The 21,458-nt window shown below is 35.7% G+C and overlaps 1 protein-coding gene across 5 annotated transcripts in view; it reads left to right on the top strand.

The window, feature by feature from the left end:
* LOC143230599 (neprilysin-1-like) overlaps positions 1 to 17,757 on the top strand; it is a 55,669-nt gene extending 37,912 nt beyond the window's left edge. For all 5 annotated transcript variants that reach the window (XM_076464428.1, XM_076464427.1, XM_076464425.1 and 2 more), the window contains 7 exons: positions 2,929 to 2,987; positions 5,764 to 5,815; positions 7,223 to 7,290; positions 10,446 to 10,576; positions 13,326 to 13,391; positions 13,789 to 13,961; positions 14,674 to 17,757. In XM_076464428.1, coding sequence (XP_076320543.1) covers positions 2,929 to 2,987; positions 5,764 to 5,815; positions 7,223 to 7,290; positions 10,446 to 10,576; positions 13,326 to 13,391; positions 13,789 to 13,961; positions 14,674 to 14,773 — 649 coding nt within the window. In that variant the 3' untranslated portion in view covers positions 14,774 to 17,757. The remainder of the gene's footprint in view (positions 1 to 2,928; positions 2,988 to 5,763; positions 5,816 to 7,222; positions 7,291 to 10,445; positions 10,577 to 13,325; positions 13,392 to 13,788; positions 13,962 to 14,673) is intronic.
* Positions 17,758 to 21,458: the final 3,701 nt, after the last annotated feature.

Here is a 21,458-nt window from a genome sequence, read left to right as displayed (position 1 = left end):
ATGTTTAGGGTGACGGGGACGACGTCACGTACAACTTAAACATTTCTAGGCTTCATACATATCACTACGTTATACCAAAAAATTCCTCTAGCAAACATTATACAACTTTTAACTAGAAATTAAAAAAAGAAAGTATACGATTCAAGATTTTATTATTATTTTCAACATTTACAAATATTCGGCGTTCTTTATTTCTAGTTTGATCGTATTAAAACGTGTATGGCAGATACGTTGACCCAATTCGCCCGTACGCCTTTTTTTTTTCTTTTTACTTTTGTTACTTAGTCTCCCCCCGGCCCGGCATGGTCAGGTGGTTAAGACACTCGATTCGTAATCCGAGGGTCACGGATTCGAATCCCCGTCGCATCAAACATGCTCGCCTTTTCAGCCGTAGGAGTGTTATAATATGACGGTCAATTCCACTACTCGTTGGTAAAAGAGTAGCCCAAGAGTTGGCGGTGGGTGGTGATGACTAGCTGCCTTCCCTCTGGTCTTACACTCCTAAATTAGGGACGGATAGCGCAGATAGACCTCGTGTAGCTTTGCGCGAAATAAATTCAAAACAATCTTAGTTCTCCTCCACTGGTCAGATTTTAGGGCGTCAAATGTCAGTCTTTCCTCAAACACGTGAGACATGGCTCAGACTAAAGAAAGCGAGTTTAGTATTTGTATTTTTCTTTGATTTTTACACAAGTCAGTAGTTAAACATAGTTGAAAAATTGGGTTTTTTCAGTCTGATATATCGTTAGATTTTAATCACACCAGATAATATTTTTTGATATTTTCCAACGGAGTGAAGCAGGCAGGTATGATGGTTTTGCCTGTCTTGCAATTTTACAGGGGTCAAAAGATATACAAGTTTCCAGAGCTCATTCTTTAGGTCTGCCATTCTTTAATGGGTTGTATGGTTTGCGAAAACCCACATAGACCGAAGCAGACATATTAAGGATTCGTGTCTTACTTGTAGTTGTACAGAGGTAAAAGGTTAAAATATTTTACAGAATTAAGGTTTTTTGCAGATTTTTCGAACCTTCTATTCCTCCATATTTTCACCAATTTAGCTGAGTCTTTGCACAAACAAACCCACGACAACTCCCACAAACTGAATTGTTTGTATTTTTAATATCGCACAAAGCTACACGAGGGCCATCTACACTAGTCGTTCCTAATTTAGCAATGTAAGACCAGAGGAATGGTAGCTAGGTATCATCACCCACTGCCAACGCTTGGGTTACTTTTTTATCAACGAATAGTGAAATTGACTGAACATTATAAAACCCCCACGGCTGAAATGGTGAGCATGTTTGGTGTGACAGAGATTCGAACCCGCGAACCTCAGATTACGAATCAACCGCCCTAACCACTTGGCCATGCCAGGCCCCCACAGGCTAAAACAGACATATTTGAGGTTTGAACCTCTCTTTTGATTTTACAATGGTCAAAGGGGAAAATATTCGACGAATTTAATAGATTGCGTTTGTTACGAATTGAGCATAAACCTACACAAAGAACTATTTGTGCTCTGCCCACCATGGGTATTGAAACCTGTTGTTACTCCGCAGCCATACTGTACTACTGGGTGGGAGGCATTTAACAGAATGATCTGAAGCTGGAGACGTCGAATAGCCATGCAAACTTTACGAAGGACTTTTATTAACAGTGTTTTGATTCACACAAGGTATGAAGTTGTATATGTCGTGTCGAAGAATAGGACGTATTTACCTCTTCAGCACCTCTATAGCCTTTGTCATTGTGAATATATTCATTTGTGCAGAAACTTGCCGTCCTATTTATTATAAGGTCATAATTCTACTCTTGAAGCTTATTCAATACGATAGTGGAGAGAGGTGCATATTTGCCTTTTCTGTTTTTTGTTTTTTGTCTTATCAGTTGTCTCTTTTATTAATGTTTGTTTGTTTTTTTATTTCGCGCAAAGTTACACAAGGGCTATCTGCGCTAGCCGTCCCTAATTTAACAGTGAAAGATTAGGGGAAAGGCAGCTAGTAATCATTATCTACCGCCAACTCTTGGGCTACACTTTCACTAATGAATAGTGGGATTGTTGGAAACATTATAACGTCCCCACTGCTGAAAGGACAGCGTGTTTAGTGGGACTTGGATTCGAATCCGCGACCCTCAGATTATGAATTCACATCTAAAAATAAACAATTTATAAACTTGATGTACCAAAATGGGCCCCGAAAGTGTTCTGTTTCAAAAGTAAATAAAACCAAAATTAAAAGTAACAAATATTTTTATTTTTTGGTGTTGAGTTCATAAGTCCAGCTGTGTTTTATGCTACACAGCTACAGACTTTGTAATTATTCTCGTGATTCATGGCTTTTTAAAGTTTGACTGTATAAATTGCAATGTTATGTGCTCCTTACGTGACATCATTTTAGTGTGTACTGACTAACAAACAACACAGTACTGAATGATGATGCAAGAGTTTAAAGTAGTAACACCAATTACTTCTGTAGAGGCCTCTCTTTATAATATTAATAAACATAGCACCTGGGAGTGACAAAAAGTAATATGGACAAGTCATTTCGTATAAAAATTTAGTAACTGTATTCAAAACTGAAAGTATGCACAACATCATCCAGTACCAGTCCATATCCATTATAAAATTAAAACGTTCCAAATGCATAAATAATTTTCTGTGTACTATTCGAAATGAGAACTAGTACAAATTGTCTATTAGTTAAGATGGCGCCGAAGTTTACGTGTGTTGAAATAATTTTGTCAGCTTTATTTTTATATATTTTCGTGTACAAAATGTTCCCTGTAAGTTTATTGTTATTATTTATATTATAGTTTTAAAAAAGATAAATAATTCAACAACAGCCAAATCTAGGTCTGGTTCATACAAATATTTACATTTTTTTTATTATATTTTTACAATATGAAATTTTCCTTATTTTTTAGGTGGGTAACTTCTCCGGCTGTCGTCAACGCTTTTTATACAAGATCCAAAAATTTGATTAGTAAGTATATGAAAATGCTAGGATTACTAAAATATAATAAATGAAAATAGAGTGTTTTATAGTTGCACAATTTTTATATTTTACTAACAGACTTTACTCGCGCTAGGTTTAGCATTTACTTCGTTGTTACACAACTTTTAGATTTTACTCGGAAACGTTACTCGCGCTAGGCTTAGCATTTATTTCATTGTTTTCACAGAGAATGATTGAGCAGTGTGTATGTTCGTCTTTCATCAGAAGTAGCAAATTAGAAATTAAAATGGCTGTCAAACTTGTAAAACTGGGGGGAAACGAAGAAAGTGGTGTTTTAGAATATTTCTGAGGTATACAATAAAAACGTAAATATCATGGTGATAGAACTTTGGGAAGTTGGAAAATTTTGTTAATAGACATACAGAGCCATCTTTATAGAAGCTTTCACTGTTAATAAATTGTTAAAATTTATTTCCCGTATAGTTCGTAAATAAAAAAAAACAAACAATCCGGTAGTTTTGGCAAACGCACAAAAAATTTGAAATGGCTAAATAATAACGTTAAATGAGGCCAATGTATTTTAATGTAACCGTTAAGTCTGTTTTGAAAAAGGGAAATTTTTCAAATACATTTTCCAACATTTGTTATAAATTTCAATGAAAAAAACAACAAATTGCAAAAGGATTTGTTTCAAACTTGTCGCGTCTCACAAAAAGTCTTACACTTGAATAACATTCATTTTAACAAAAAACAAACGAAATTTGTTGTTGATTAGTGAACGGTTTACGATAAAAAAAGTCTACTGATAAAATTAAACATTTCATCTTCTAACCATCATGTAAACCGGAAATGAAAGAACATGGTAGGAATATTTTTTCATCAGTAAATTTAATACAACACGTAATCTTTAACTCTTAAGATGAAGAGGGTGTAAATTTAAAAAGGTACACCGAAGACTTGTTTGATAACATTACCGATAAGTGACCACACTTGATCCTTCAAAGTCGTTCTTGTACACCCATCCCTAAAAAACCGTAAAACTTAAATGCACCCTTTATTTTCAAAAGTCATCTATTCCTCTTTTAAGCTTGTAATACACTACCGCTAACAGTAACTCATTTCATAAGCTAATCACCCTGTTAGGAAATTAAAACTGTCGTAACTGCACCTACCTTATTTGTTCCTGTTTTAACCTCTCGCACCATCATATAGTAGTGTTTTGTCTGTCAGTCAGTAGACACTAAAATTGTGTCACATTATGGATGCATAACGTTGTAATTTATACAGTGCGTAACGCCAGTTAAACTTTCGAATACTATGAATCACGAAAAGAATTACAAACTGTTTTCTCATCCAGTTACCCTTAGATTATAGTACAAAAACTGACGTTTTTAGTTTTTCGATTCCTCAAAAGTCTTATAATAAATTGTAAAAACAACAACTTCTTTTCTTAATATAAAATAGGTATAGAGGTCCTTGCCTATCCTCATAAAATAAATCCTTCCATCCCAGGATCATTTCCAATTGGACAGTATCTGGTCTTCAATAAAGAGATCTTAACTGAGAGTTCCCCACTGGCACAGTGGTGTGTCTGCGTACTTACAACGCAAGAAACCAGATTTTGATACCCGTCATGGGCAAAGAACAGATAATCAATTGTGTTGCTTTGTGCTTAACTTCAAACAAACCAAAATCTAAACTGAGCACAGTATTTTAGCTGAGACCTAACTAGTGATGTTTATGAATATATAATTTTCTCTTTTCTCTCATAATCAATTAGCATTACTACAAAATTTGTACTGCTTCCTTGGTATGAGGTTTGGCATGACTAGGTGGTTAAAGCATTCGACTCATAATTTGAGGGTCGCTGGTTCGAATTCCTGTTACATCAAACATTTTCGCCCTTTCAGCCACGGGTGCGTTATAATGTAACGGCCAGTCCTATGATTTGTTGGTAAAACAGTATCCCGAAAGTTGGCGATGGGTAATGACGACTAGCTGCTTTCCCTTTTAGTCTTGCACTGACAAATTAAGGACGGCTTTCGCAGCTAGCCCTCGTGTAGCTTTGCGCGAAATTCAAAACAAACCAAATCGATGGCATGAGTGTTATGCTCAAATCGTTTTCTTCAGTCACTTTCTTGAGTAGGTTCCCATCAAAATTACGATGGCCCAAATGCGTTAGGCTTCATTTACTATAATTAAAGTTAATTGTTTGTTTGAATTTCGAGCAAAGCTACACGCGGGCTAGCTGCACTAGCCATCCCTAATTTTGCAGTGTAAGACTAGGCAGATAGTCATCACCACCCACCGCCAATTCGTGGGCTACTCTTTTACCAACGAATAGTGGAATTGACCGTCACATTATAACGCCCCACGGTTAAAAGGGGGGAGCATCTTTGGTGTGATGGGGATTCGAACCCGGGACCTTCAGATTACTAGCCGAGTGGTAAAAGAGTTGGCGGTGGGTTGTGGTGACTAGCTGCCCTCCCTCTACTCTACCACTACTGAATTAGGGACGGCCAGCACAGAGAGCCCTCGTGTAGCTTTGCGCGAAATTCAAAAGAAACAAACGTAACGAGTAAGAAACGGGAACTAACCTCTACGTGTGTTTTTTTTTCGTAATTATTTACAAGGAAAGTAAATTTCAGTTATTACTTTTCACGTTTCTATAAATTTGGTGTCAAAAATCGTTTTGTATTACTATAGTTGCACGACTGTAACTAGAACTTTTGCATAAATTTTGATTTTCTGTTTATATATATATGTACATAAAACTTATTTTTGTTTTCTATAACTTAATTAGGTTTTCCAGCAGGGATATTGCAACCACCTCTTTACCACCAAAATTATCCAAGGTGAGGTTAGACAGCAATATTTATTGTACGATATTTAATTTGTATTAATTAAAACTATACTATTTTTCGATAACAATAACTAGCTTTCAAATTATACAAGGTGGTAAGTCCCTACCCATCCATATATCTTATGTATCTAGTGTATCTGTGTGCTGTCCCTCATTCTCGCTGCATAATATTATGCAACGCCGTGTTCTGTGAAACATTTTCCTCAACATCGGCCATATATCTCTGAAAAAAAAGAAACAAATTTATAATACATGCGTAATTGAATATAACATAATAATATATGGATGGGTAGGGACTTACGGGTCGCCCTGTAGTTTTAAACTCCCTATTTTGAAGTAGGTTAGATACAGTTAGTTATACGTATTTCTGAAAATACGTTATTGAAACTACCCAAGTTTTGCGTGGAACGTAAAAATGTCACCAAATTTATTGCCTTTAACAATTAACATTTATTATTTATTTTTCAAAATAAAACTGTAATTCACATCTTTTTTATTTTAACGAAAATATAAAACGACAGATTTATATTGATTACACTTTTAGCTATGACAAGCATTAATACACAACAATACAAATATGGAGAATTATTACCTTGGTACAAATATTAATTTATGCTAAGTTTCTTTTAGTGCTAGTAACACGTGAATAAAGGTGTTTATATTAATGTTAGTAACACGTGGATAAAGGTGTTTATGTTAGTGTCAGTAACATGGGAATAATGGTGTTTATGTTAGTGTTAGTAACGTGGGAATAATGGTGTTTATATTAGTGCTAGTAACGTGGAAAATATGGTGTTTCTGTTAGTGTTAGTAACGTGGGAATAATGACGTAATTGTTACACATTTTTATTTATATGAACCTTTAACTGTGTCAATAGTTCGAGCAAACCTGTTAGCATTCCATTTTTAAGCTTAAAATATCACAGAATTCGACATCACTTATCATTACCAATTGCAACTGTGATTCAGATATGAAAACTTTTCTAATAAATATTTTCTCTCGAAAACTGTCTTTATCATTTAATAATAAACAATATTTTTTCAGCGCCAACCAGGAAATTGGAATATAATTATAGTCTCCTTTATTTGGTAATTTGAAATAAATGTTTTTTTTAATTCTCTGAAATAAAAAACTGTGTCAGCTTTATGACGTTTGTGCGATTTTAAATAACAAGAAAATTCTTTAAATTAAAAAAAATAAAACATTCGTTAAGGGTTTTGGTTTCGTTTTTATTATTAAGGTTTAAATTGTGCATTTAAATTACAAAAATATAACAGGAAGTTTCGTAAACAATTTAGGTTTATGTTAAAGTTTAAACTACAAATGGGTTCGTGCACAATTTTGGTTTAGCTATTTAGGTTTATGGTAGAATATCAAAAATGTGTTTGTTTTTCAAAGGTTCCTTAACTATGGGGGAATTGGAGTGGTAATTGGGCATGAAGTTACTCACGGGTTCGACAACAAAGGTAAAATTATTTTTTTTAATTCAGGCTTTTTTTATATAATTATGAAACACTGTGTATAATACAGTGTAACTTCATTAATCATTTTGTGTTACGGACGTGGCGTGACCCAGTAGTTACCAACCCAGAGTGTACATCCGAGAGTCCAAGCGCTACACCCTTCGTAGCCTTGGGTTCTCCTCAAATCTCTCTATTTCATCAGATAATAATAACCCAAGAATGGGAGTTGGGTGCTGTAAATTAGCTGACTTTCCTTTAATATATTGGTTCAAATTGAAGGATAGCTTTTGCATACAGTTAACCTTTGCGTGAAAACTCCCTGTCACTTCCACAAAAAAAAGTGCAACGGTCGTGAAGATCATTGAGTGCAATGTGACGTAACGTAAGAGATTATCGTAAGGGAAAGGTAATGAATATAACAATATTTAACAGACCAAAGGAGAATTATGTTTGCTTTCGACTTAATTATTTCTTCGAAGCTGAATTACTGAGTAAGATATTAACAATCGATGTTCGTGCTTTGTTCTTTACATTTTCACAACTGAAAGTGTAGTGGTATGCCTAAGAACATATTTTCCCAGCCTCTGTTAACAGCAATACAGTATGGTTTCCTGAAATGGAATTCTTCCCGGGAATGGAGAACAACACGGAAAAAAAAATGGTGAAAGGCACATCCAATTTCTTTACATAGTTGTTGGTAATTTGTTTGTTTGTAGTTAAGCACAAATTTACATAAGGGACTATCTGTTCTGTGCCCACCACTAGTATCGAAACTTGGTGTGTAGCGTTATGAGTCCAAAAACTGATTGCTGTGCCACCGGATTCCATTATTGGTAATACTACTGGTGATATAGATTTAATCATCACAGAGTTATTTTATTCGACCGCAGCGCCATTTAGTGTTGATCCGGAAGTACTTCAAATTTTCCTTTAAATATTCACGTGACAGGCTTTATCCATAATTTCCAAAAGTCCAAAAGTTTATTTTGAGATTGCTGGTATTCTTTATGAGTACAACCGTGTGTCACTGGTAATCTTAAACTGGACAAACATTTCAGACTGTTATGTGTAGTTTTTAAATGTAGTTATATCGATTAAAGTATGTAGAAACCTTAAAACACAGAAATACGAAGATGGTTATGACGACTTCAAACAATTGAGCAGTTCGTATATGGGGAGACGTGGCTAAATAGAGGGCAAGGTGGTCAGTAGAATACGATTAAGAAATATCATGTCCTATTCGCAGGAAAGGGAAAAAATTATTATTTTTTATTCATACAGCACGTGTATATGAATTTATACTTTTTATTCACGCCACAATTCCGCATCACTTATCACGCTTAATTTTTAGTGCTAATAAAAGTCGCCAGGTCTGTCGGAAATTTTATTTAAAATCTCAAGATATTTACCATGTAGCTAAATATATAAAAATGTCGCTACCATAGTGGCTTCTTGGATACCGGACATGGCAAATGTCACTCAAGTTATCAGATAGACTGAGGCAGTCTCATTGTTATCATGCATACGTACACAATAAGTACCATTGAAATATTGTGCTTTATGTAACTTTCTATTACTGTATTCATATAAACACTTGTTTAATATAAGGTTAAATACCCCTGTAGGGTTAAGAACCGAGAAGAAAAAAACAGTATTTGCTATTATAGAGTATATATTTGTTTGTTGTTTTTTAATTTCACGCAAAGCTACATTAGGACTATCTGCGCTAGCCGTCCCTAATTTACCAGTGAGGGAAGGCAGCTAGTTATCACCACCCTCCGCCAACTCTTGGGCTACTATTTTACCAACGAAGAGTGGGATTGACTGTAACTTATAACGATCGCACTGCTGATAGGGCAAACATATTTGCTGTGACTGGGATTCTAACCCGCGATCCTCAGATTGTGAGTCGAGCGCCATAACCACCTGGCCATGTCAGGCCACGGAGTATTTGTTGTTATAAGTTTGCAGTATGGCCTAAACTAACCATACAAACATTAAACCTGTCAACTTTGACTGTTGTGGCTTGCCTCTTCTGTTGACTGTCATGGTAATATTTTGAAGGTTAGTTCATCCTCCTGAAAAATATCTTCTTGAACTCATGGTTCCGTTATTTCAAACTTGTTTCAGTTGGGAATAAGGTAGAGAAGAGAATATATATCATATAACCAAAGTTAAATACGAAACAAACGCATGAGTACAAAATTTTAAAAATAAACCCACAAAGTATTTAAACATAATAAAACAACTCAGTAAAAATATACAATAATTGAAGGCGTACAGAACTAAACACTACATAAAAATTACAAAAAAAAAAACAACTAAAATACAGATTCCAAAACATTGTACTATATCTATTTAATAACAAAAAACGTTTAGGGACCTTCAACTTTAAAGACAAACAACCAGTCAATCACTGAATACCTCGCTCAAGATATACGAGTTCTTGTGCACGAGGCTTAAGTAGGAATATATTAAATCAACCACTGTGGTCAGAGGCGTCGAGAGACAGCTTAGGCCTTGGGGTCAGTAACATCATCGAGACACCTTCCCTCTATCATTCTATTTATTATTATTTTTTGTTATTCATAAAAGAAATTTAGGTGACAGATGTCTTTAGGAATCCATGAAAAAGCAATAGTTATTTTCGGTCGTTAAGTAATATGCATTTATAGTGAGCTTTGGAATATCCCACTGCTGAGCCTCTCAACAGACCCCGGGCTCCGGGGCATCTGCCCCCTTCCCACCCCCTTTTGTCAGACTTGTCTATGGTCAGATGAAAGAACATTGTATCACTAAAACCTACAACATTAATGTATAAACAAATGTTATGATGTGTCTAACTCCAGTTTCTTCCCCGCTATTCTCCATTACAGAAAAAAAAAAATCCAGCTCAGAATACTGAAACCTCTTGTCATTTATGCTAAGAGATTCGGAAGATGAATGTGCCACATGTTTTTTCAGTTGAGAAAATGTTAAGAACATAGCAGAACATTAACTTCGACTGCTGAATATGTAAAAAAAAAACAACCAAAAAAACTAAAAAGCTCAAGTTAATTGACTTAAATATTTCATTTTATTTTAAGACGTACAACCTTAATACTGGTTTATCATATATCCAGATCTTCGCACAAATTAGGTGTTCACAACTTTTTTAGGTAGACAGTTCGACCCCGATGGAAACCTGCAGTCCTGGTGGCATAACGACAGCATTGTTCGTTTCCAAGCAAAAGCTGAGTGTGTGATAAACCAATACAGTAACTACGTCGTTCCGGACCTGAATATTCCGGCAAGTTGTGTTATTCTGGTGTAGTTAAAGCCAACATAATCTAACGGATAAATGTTTAGTGAATAAGCCTTTGACTTCCACAGCCAGTAGTTTATCATTCTTCTTGTAGAACCACCACCTGTGTGTTCATTCATGTAGCTATTTGTTGTAGCTATATATATATATATATATATATATCTAGTTACGTGTATGTGTATACTAATTAATTATATCATTGAACATTAACTAATTAGATCAGAGTTGATATTTAATAAAATTAAAATTTAATAATAACTATATGAAACGAACATTGCAAAAGCAAATTAAAAACCAACTTTCCAAGGTTGATAGACATAATATTTCACACAGTGAGAATCCATGTGAGTGTAGTTGTACAAACGTGTGAGGTCAGTGTGGCTAAACCAAACAGTCAACGAGGTGAGAATCAGTGGGAGTGTAGTTGTACAAACGTGTGAGCCCAGTGTGGCTAAATCAAACAGTGAAGTCTCACCTCCTTCTACTCTTGTAATTCTGTTAACAGGAGAGACAATGGTGTTTTTTCACCCACCTATCCCTTATATCAATTAGCATAAATACTAGTTATACTAATATGAGCTATTACTCCTTGTAAATTAACTAAGTATAATAACCTAAAATTATTTGTGAAAACTAAACAAAATTTCCTTTCTTAATATAAGAATCAATTAAAGAGACAAATATTCTTCACACCTGTTGATTGGTATGTTCGTTGTTTAAACGTGCAAGTTCTCCGAGAAATAAATCACGTCACTCTGTCTACATACATTTAATTAAATGTTGATGTAATCTAATTCTTCTTTTACTCTTTACTATTTTCGCTAATTTAAGTCTACTTACACTGCTTTAACAAGATGGGTTCTCTTTTTACCACTTATCTGAGTCTACTTATTGTTACTGTCCTCACCATAACTTATCTAAATATTCTTAAACTGTTTTGGTGTCTTCTATTTTCCATAATTTAATAGAAACCTGCTCATTACCCAAGCTCTTTTTGATATATTATTATATTTTCCATCAGTAGTCTAACATGCGCTATAACTAACATTAATATTACATACACTGTATTTTACCTGCTTTTAAAATAACGTACACGTTTGGAATTAAAGAATCGTCTTAAATAAATGAGCTTTGAACTTTAAATCTTTTGCCGCTCTAGGAAACGATAATATGGCGTCTCATTCAAAACTCGTGTACCGCTATCATTGACGAACATATGCGTATTTATACTCTTCAAAAAAAGAAACGCAAAAGGCAAAATTTGAGACAAATTGTTAACAAGTTTATTCCGGGTAGTTCTGTATGACATGTGTGAAACTTTACACATTCATGCTGAATATCCAAAGTCTGCAAAGGCGAAGTCCACGCTCACTAGTTGAAGTTTAACGTTACTCAACGTCAATAACGAGTATGCCCCCCGTGAGCATCAATAACTGGTTGGCATCTCCTGCCCATGGAAGCGATGAGATGACGAATCACATCCTGTGGAATGGCTGTCCACTCAGCCTGCAAAGCTGCTGCAAGCTGAGGTAGAGTCTGCGGTTGAGGTTGTCACTGTCGCAGACGTCGGTCCAATTCGTCCCAAAGATGTTCGATGGGGTTTAAATCTGGTGATCTGGAGGGTCAGGGAAGAACGTTGATGTTGTGGTGTCTCAAGAAGACAGTGGTGAGTCGGGCTGTGTGAGGACGGACGTTGTCATGTAGAAAAACGTCGTTGACGTTCACCGTGATGGGTTGCACATGAGGCCTAAGAATCTCGTCGACGGTTGCGTACGGTCTGATCGAAAATCCTACGCAGCCCTGGTATGGTTAAGACAGTAGACGTCGCAGTGGTGGTCCTATCCCGAAGGTGGCGTAACCGGATGTTGCGATCTTGTGCGGGCGTGGTCAAACGAGGTCTGCCAGATCGTGAACGGTCACGAGGTGATCCATGTTGTTTGTGACGATTTCGTAGCCTTGTGATGGTGCTTGGGTGGACATTCACAGCTCTGGCAACATCTGATCGAGATTTGCCTGCTTCCAAGCGACCAATGGCGTTGTTGCGTTGTGCTTCAGTCAGTCTTGGCGTAACTGTATTGCGTGTCGGTGGCTTAACACTGAGCTATGGAAACCGAGAATCGTCACTTTTTATAGGGAATTTGCACATGTTGCACTTGCAGAACATGCAGATCTCTCAAACAAAGTTATTGGACACGCATGCGTTTTGGCGAAAAATCCGATGTTTTCCTCCGTTTTCACAGTGTACAACTTTTATTGTCATTTTGGTCTGACAATCAGTGCCTTAACACGTGTAATATCACATACTCTGAGCTTGTAACGTTATTACATATATTTCTCTTTAAAATAACAAAAATATCCCTTTTGCATTTCTTGTTTTGAAGAGTATATAAGTAACTGAGCAAAGTATTGTAATGGCTAATAAATGTTTAACAGGCATGTGCGTTTTTTGGTTTGAAATGTTTAGATTTAGAGTTTGAGTTTTCGCGCTTTTTTTTTTAGTTATAAATGTGTGGAATACTTCTTCTGGTTTCTTAAAATAAGTTGCTTTTTGTATTTAAGTTTCTAGATTAGTAGAGAAAAGTAAGACTGCTATAAAAACATCGATTTTGTTGCTTAAGTCCTAGCAAATTTCCCAGTTAATCACAGAAAAATCAGTTGATAATTTATTTATGTTTTCTTATCATTGGCATTCTTTTGGTGAGAAATGTGTTTATTAATTTGTTAATTTTATTAGCTGAATGGAATCAATACTCAAGGTGAAAACATAGCGGATAATGGAGGTGTTAAACAGGCATTTTGGGTAAGTTCAGAATTTTCAAATTTTTGTACTAAAATTATTTTGTTTGTAAATTATGGTGATAGCCTAACCCAAAACGAAGCCATACTTTTATTTTTAGTGAAAATCAACTATTTATTATTTGAAAATACTAAAATTAACTTATCAGAGCAGGTAATAGGTGCTGTTTATAAAATAAATAAATTAAATGACTTTTGAGGCTAATTCGCTGTTTCTTAGTTTCGTCTTTGTAAAGTTTTCAGCTAGGTTAAGTAGCCTAAATTAAACCTTTTGTCACTAACATAGGGAAACAACTTCCAACAGAAAATGTATTTCAGTTTTATCGCCAGCTTAGTTAAGTCAGTATCATTTTTGATGTGACAGCGATCCACGTCTGAGAAGTTTATTTGTTTGTTTTCAGGCTTATAAACGATGGGCCCAAAAGCACGGTCCAGAATCCAGTCTTCCTGGAATTAACCTGAACCACTACCAACTGTTCTTCCTCCAATTTGCCCAGATATGGTGTGGAATAAGTAGGCCTAAGGCAGCAGTTCACATAGTTCGCGTTGATTCCCACAGCCCAGGAAGATTCAGGTACGCAGTGTGAAAAGCTGTTCCAGGCAACAGTATTTTGGGGCAAACTAACTTATTGAAAGTTAAACATTTTATACATATTTTTGGGGATTCGGGGATTTGTGGTAGAAATAACATTTGGAATTTTTGATAGTTGAAACGAGTTACCTAAAGAAAGGTTAAGATTTCACTACAGTAAAGTATGGAATTATTAGAGATCGAAAAGAATAGTCACATTAAAGACAAAGCGTACTTTAACCAAGTGTAAGAATTAAGATAACGAATATATTAGAATATTAAACCATTTGCAACAATTAGATTTTATCTTATTATGTTAAAAAATATAAAGTAAAAAGACAACAATACTGTTCTCAGGTTTCGTGACACGACTTTTCCTTAACTCTGTTGAGAGATGAGTTTTGTTTGAGCATGAACTGCAATTGTACATGAAATATTTATCTAGATATCTTTAATATACCTCCGAAGGTGTCTCAATGTTAAATTCTTATGTCTTATAACGTTAAGAAATAGGCTTCGATATCCGCGGTGATCAAACATGTTGTATAGTTTTGACCTTAGCAAGATAGGAATGTTTTTATGCTTGTTCTAATAATGTAAAATGGATATTTGTAATGGTTAAGAACACGTAAGTCTTCCATGTATATATATTTTAATTAAATCATGTAATATTATCACTGAGTTTTAATAACAATATCCGATTAATGTGCATCAGAGTCGTGGGCACGTTGTCGAACTTGAAGGAATTCAGCGAGGTTTACCACTGTCCACCCGGTAGCCCGATGAATCCCCGAAAGAAGTGTGAGGTTTGGTGACTTTTCTTGACCAGTCGGAAAACGATGAGAAGCCAGTGTTGTGTCTGTAATTTAATTAATGTATTGAAAAAAAAAAGATATACACGTGAGAAAATAAAATGTCTTAATAAGAGAATCAAAGAAAGACCAAAAACACACATGCTGAATTTCTAGCACAATCTACATTTAATTCTAAAGTATCTAATGATGATATTGGTGAAATTTCATTAGTTTTAAAGCCTAAAACACTTCATGATTCGCCAAAAATAAGTGTTTGACGTTAATTATATATTACTGTTACACCTGTTACATTTTTATCTAGTCCTCTAAAGAATTTTAAAATTAAAAGAGTACATAATAATAGCATTCCAACTACATTATGTGAACTGTATTCATTGCCGACGACACGTTTCACTCAATCCAGAACTCATCAGGCCGGCTAGAAAACAACAAACACAGTACATGTCTTAACAATGTTTATAACAACGCTAAAATCAGGGGTTCGATTCCCTACGGTGGGCTAAGCAGATAGCCCGATGTGGCTTTGCTATAAGAAAAACACACAAACACACACACAATGTTTATATAAGCCATTTGTTAAAATAATAATTGAAGTGTTTTTTGTACATTGGATAGGAAGTACTATCACTGTAGCCTAAAATATCAGAATTTGTTTGTAAAACAGTTCATAATTTCTTAGCGTTTTGTTAAAGTCAGCAATATGTAACAATATTATTTTACTTGCTGTTCAAAATATGAAGGAAAGAATATTAACCATAATACCGTGAATTGATAAATAAAAAGAACTAATTTTTGGGGGGAAGTTTTAATGAAATAAATAATTAGTGATGCATTATATAAAACAATTAAATGTTAGTAGCCGAACATGTGTATCAAAGCAGTCAACAGTTTATGAGTGTGTTTGTTTTTTTGAAATTCGCACAAAGCTACTTGAGGGCTATCTGTGCTAGCCGTCCCTAATTTAGCATGTTTGGCGCGACGGAGATGCGAATCCGCGACCCTCAGATTACGAGTCGCACACCTTAACACGCTTGGCCATGCCGGGCCTTATGAGTATATGTGGAAAGTTCCAACACTTGAGTGATTAGTCTCAAAGGTTTACTCTAAAAAGGGGCCCGGCATGGTCAGGTGGTTAGGGCGCTCGACTCGTAATCTGAGGGTCAGGTTTCGAATCCCCGTCACATCAAACATGATTGTCCTTTCAGCCGTGGAGGCGTTATAATTTGACGGTCAATCCCACTATTCATTGGTAAAAACATAGCCTAAGAGTTTGCGGTGGGTGGTAATAACTAGCTGTCTTCCCTCTAGTCTTGCAGTGCTAAAGTAGGAACGGTTAGCGCAGATAGCCCTAGTATCGCTTTGCGCAAAATTAAAAAAAAAAAAACAGGTTTACTCCAAAAGAGTATTTTGCTGCTTCTGTATATCCCTCTGGTGGGGTTTTCATAGATTAAGTGTTCTGATACAAGACATCTTCTATAATATATTAAATATATCTACAAGTGCTTCCCAACCTTTGATACAAATAGCGCCAAGACCACTACTGTGTCTGTCGTATTCCAGCAGGCGTGTTAAGCCCTGGTATTGAACGAAAGGTTATTTCAACACTGGTATATATATGGTAGGTGTAGTGTAGTTCACATATTATAACATTTTCTTCATTCCTTTCTCTCACAAGTTCTAAGTATTTCATTTCCGCGTTTGACACAAGCTCCACCTAGTGTCAATCATAACGAACTACGTAAAGCATTACACATCCTTACGACTCCGTTGTCTACCATGGCAAATCTTTAACAAGAAGTTTCTATAATGTTGTCCCCAAGATGGAGGACACCACAGAGTTACTATAGTTTTCGGGCTATATCCTTATCATTTGACGTATAGTTCCAAGGCGTTCTTACATTTTTATTTTGCAAATGTAGCAATCTTAATTCAGAAAGCATCATTCGGAATCGTTAATCTCGAGCTGGTTCTTTACCTACGACGGTTTCATTCTTCAGTATATTTCCACCATCTTCGAGAATTCATAATATATTTATCATTTTAGAATGTTTTATCACAATTTGTACCATGGTGAGACAACGGCAAGTTTGTGTAATTACGTTGCTAAAATACGGATGTTTGATATCCCACAGTGGACATTGCAGATATCCCAAAGTGGCTTTGCTCTAACAAAAATAATCCTTATCATAGTCCCGGCTCCAGTTTTCATTAATTGTGTGTAGGAGGGAGGGAGTTACTGAAGCGCGTAACAGGCGTATCTGAGAATAATCTAAGATTGGATAATGGACGACATTAAAACGGTATTTCATGTTGCCACCCCACCTCTCTACATACAGACATTTGATGAAAATGTATAAATGTAAACGAAACGCAGTTAGACGATTTGAACTCTCAAAATAGGTTATGCAACAATCCCACCAGGAAAGCTTATCAAAAAGTAACATGACACAAAATGTTTTGTATGCCATATTATTGGTCATCCATCTCATAGTATTAGTTTTGTTATATGATATTGATACATTGAATAGGTCTGGTACGATACAGATAATTTCCTATTGTTGTATTAAATAGGCTTGCCTTGATATTAGTAGTTTCACATTGTTGTATTAAATACGCCTGTATTCGTATGAGTAGTTTCACATTGTTCCATTAAATTGCCCTGCCTTAGTATCAGTAGTTTTGTATTGTCGCATTAAATAGGCCTGTCTTAGCATTGTTCATTTTTAACATTGACGCATAGAAACAAATCTGTGTTTTTAGTATCGGTTATGAATGTTGTAACAGAGATTTTCTAAATGTCTGTATTTTTATTGTTTCATCTCTATATTATTATACTTTATTACTATTCATGAGTAATTTCAGTTCTAGAATCTGGTAAAATATACTTGGTATACATTAAAAATTTCCTTGTATTGTAATACACATATGAATAACGTTTTCGATCAAGGTATCGTATAAATATGCATTGCTTGTCCGATGTAATAAAATTTAATATATATTATAATACAGTTTCATTGTTTGTTGTTTTTTACTTTATCAAACAACCACAAATTTTCTCCTCATTATCCACGTATTTATTTAAAATTAAACCCTTTAGCTGTTTTATGTGTCATATTATTGGTCATCCATCCCATAGTATTGGTTTTGTACAACTATTATATGACATTGATACATCGAATAGGCTTGGTATAGCACAGATAATTTCCTATTATTGTATTAAAGGCTCAATGTGACGCTGCTAGGCTTGCTTTGTTGCATTGTATAGGCCTGCCTTAGTATCAGTAGTTTCATATTGTTGCATTAAAAAGAAACAAAAGTTAAAATATTTACTCCAATTATTGTGAATCGTACAAGTGTGTGATGTTATAATCAAATGCTAATCTTTAATTATTTCAATACACGGCCTTGCATGGCCAGGTGGGTTAAGGCGTACGACTCGTAAACTGTAGGTCGCGGGTTCGCATCCCCGTCGCACCAAACATGCTTACATGGGGGCGTTATAACGTGACGAGAAAAGAGTAGCCCACAAGTTGGCAGTGGGTGGTGATGACTAGCTGCATTCCCTCTCGTCTTACACTGCTAAATTAGGAACGGCTAGCGCAGATAGCCCTCGAGTAGCTTTGCGCGAAATTCAAAACAATTTCAATACACTGTGACGTAAAAGGAAATGGCTTCCTAGACAACAGTTGGGGCTAACAGCTGTTTACAAAGTTTTGGTATTGTGGCAGGACTCAGACCTAAACATTTCAGGATTTAATCAATTCAGGAGAGACTTAAAGAGAATGTACCATACAATAAGATGTGATGATTACAGTTTTAAAACTGGACAATGCTTGACCCAGCTATGATTGGCCACAACAGCAGTAGTTACGGACGATACTTTTTGTTGTGTAACCTACGGGTCCACTACCTGACCCTTCCATCTGTTTTTCAGACCAGAATCCAGTAGGTCTTTAGCAGGCAGCTTCAAGGCCCGCTGACCGTGGCCGGAACTTCGGCCTGCTGTCATCGGTCGCCACTATCTTCTCGTTTAAGGTTCCGAGATATTCAACTTGCAACCTGACATCTCTTGTTGTGGCAAATATACCGATCAAACCATTATGTGTGATGCGGTACCAGTGGTGGATTTAAGGTTGTGCGGGCCCAGAGGCTAATAATTTTGTGGGCCCTACATCCCAGGTAATTTTACATAGAATAAAATTATCAATGGGCCCCCAATAAGACCATAAGCCCAAGGGCTGAACCCCCTATAGCCCATATCTAAACATGCCACTGGCAGCATGCTCAAATAAAGGTTTATTATTGGAAAGTGTCATTCCAATCTCAAGGTCAAAAGGTCAAGAACAAGGTCTCCAGCCTCAAATTCCAATAATGAAAAGTTGCATAATTTGATGTGAAGAACCACAAAGAATATGACCAATTCGTAGGTGACTGTTTCTAGTATGGTGATGTGGCCATTTCAAAATCCTATATCAGTTTGATAACTTCTAACTCTTGACTTAACGAAATTATCATCATATGGATTGCATATTTGGTTAAAGCAAATGCCAAACTTTCCAATGGTGTATGTAACACCTCTAAACGGTTATTAGATTTTTTTTGTCTTGCCCTACTACCCACAATACCACTGGTTAAGGGAGAGAACTTGAGATGCTCCATAGACTTTCACTATCAGCATCGCTGGGCTCACGAGAAGAGGGTAGATTAAAAACCTATCTTAATCTTTATTGATACTAACAGAAACGCCACGGAAGTTGTTTGTACTAGCCACTAGCCATTACTAACTATAGTGTTCATACCTCATTGAAAAACAAAGTTAAAAAGTGAGAATTTTCCCTTAAAAACAATTTTTTCCGAGAAGTGTGTTCTTTAGTCATACACAACTCATTCCATCAAAATGATTCAATATACAGAGCTTAAAATTTCTATAACTTTTACTGATATAAATTGTAACGTTTTTATATGCATATTAAAAGTGGTTGTGTTTATTGAAAATAAAATTTTTTTAAGCACTCCAGTTTCTCAGGAGTACAATTAAAAATTACATCAATAAAGATATAGTCAAACTCTCACGTGCGGTCCTAAAGAAAGTAGTTCTCTTGTTGTAAGGAGAGAACTTTTAAAATAATAGCCCAAGAGTTGTCGGGGATTGGTGATGACTACATGCCTTCCTTCAAGTCTTACATTGCTAAATTAGGAATGACTAGAAAAGATAACCCTCCTCTAGGTTTGCGCGAAATTCCAAAAACAAACAAACAGACCCTGGGTAAAAACCACGTTACTTCTCATGGCGTCTCTGTTGCTTTTAAAGTAGGTATTTATACGTTTACCTAGAAGTTTAAAACTTTCCTTTGAGAGTTGGGTTGTTTTTTTGTTTGTTTTTTAATATACGAATATAACGTAAAACCAAACTCTTGAATCATACACCGTTTGTTTGTTTGTAATATTCGTAAAATGTTACATAAGGAGCCCTCCTGTAGCACAGCGGTAAGTATATGGACTTGTAACTCTAGAAATTGGGTTTCGATACCTATGGTGGGCACATCACAGATAGCCCTTTGTGTAGTTTTGGATTTAACAACAGACAAACTACATAAGGGCTGTCTGCACTAACCACTCCTAATGCTCAACTGATATACTCGAGAGGAGGGAACTATGTCAGCAGCACCCACCGCCCACTCTTGAACTATTCTAAACGAATATTAGAATTTAATTGTCACTCTTATAAATGCGCCTATATGACAACGAGCCATAGACCTTTGGGTTCAGAGTCCACCACGCTTGGTCTTCTAGCATCAGAAAGGTCTGAAGAGAATTTTTTGATTATTAACATCTTATACCAGATTGTTTGAGTGTCATTAGTTTGGGATTTTTGAGGGTTAATCGAAAAGTATTTATTTAATCACAACTGATTAAACCAGAAGATGACAGCACAAGTACTTGTATCCCATTTTTAATTTGGCTAGATATTTCTCGCGGGCTTAGGTTCTACGCAGTTTATGCACCAAGAACGAAAACCCCAAATATTGTAACAAAGTCAAAGGTTAAATACACAATCGCTATGTCAATATAACTTATTTTAAACATGACTAAATATTATAGCAGACACATTCGTTTTCATAGACACAAAGTTCAAAGTTCACACATTGTTTTTTTCAACAATACTGGAAAGTTGTTTTGTGAATAAAATTTTAATCAAACCTAAGTTTGGTTTGTTTCGAATTTCATGCAAAGCTACACGAGGGCTATCTGCGTTAGACGTCTCTAATTTAGCAGTGTAAGACTATAGAGAAGGCAGCTAGTCATCACCACCCACCGCCAACTCTTGGGCTACTCTTTTACCAACGAATAGTGGGATTTACTGAAACATTATAACGCCCTCACGGCTGAAAGAGTGAGCATGTTTGGTGTGACGCGAATTCGAATCTGCGTCTCTCGGATTACGAGTCGAGTGCCTTAACCACATGACCATGCTCGGCCCTATAGTCTAGTCTGCCTTTTCTAAATCTTCAACACATCACTATAATTCAACGGAGAATTAAAGGTTTTTGTCCCATCGATCCAGATATAATTTTGTAAACTTCGACAGAATAAACATTTACCCTTTTTTTTTTCTCAGAGATAATATTTTTATCCCTGGATTATTCGTTATTTCTGTTATGGACCTTCTACATCAAGTAGATTT

Source organism: Tachypleus tridentatus, chromosome 10 (assembly GCF_004210375.1).
Source record: "Tachypleus tridentatus isolate NWPU-2018 chromosome 10, ASM421037v1, whole genome shotgun sequence".
Classification (NCBI taxonomy): Eukaryota; Metazoa; Arthropoda; class Merostomata; order Xiphosura; family Limulidae; genus Tachypleus; species Tachypleus tridentatus.
This window is presented reverse-complemented; position numbering and strand designations above follow the sequence as displayed.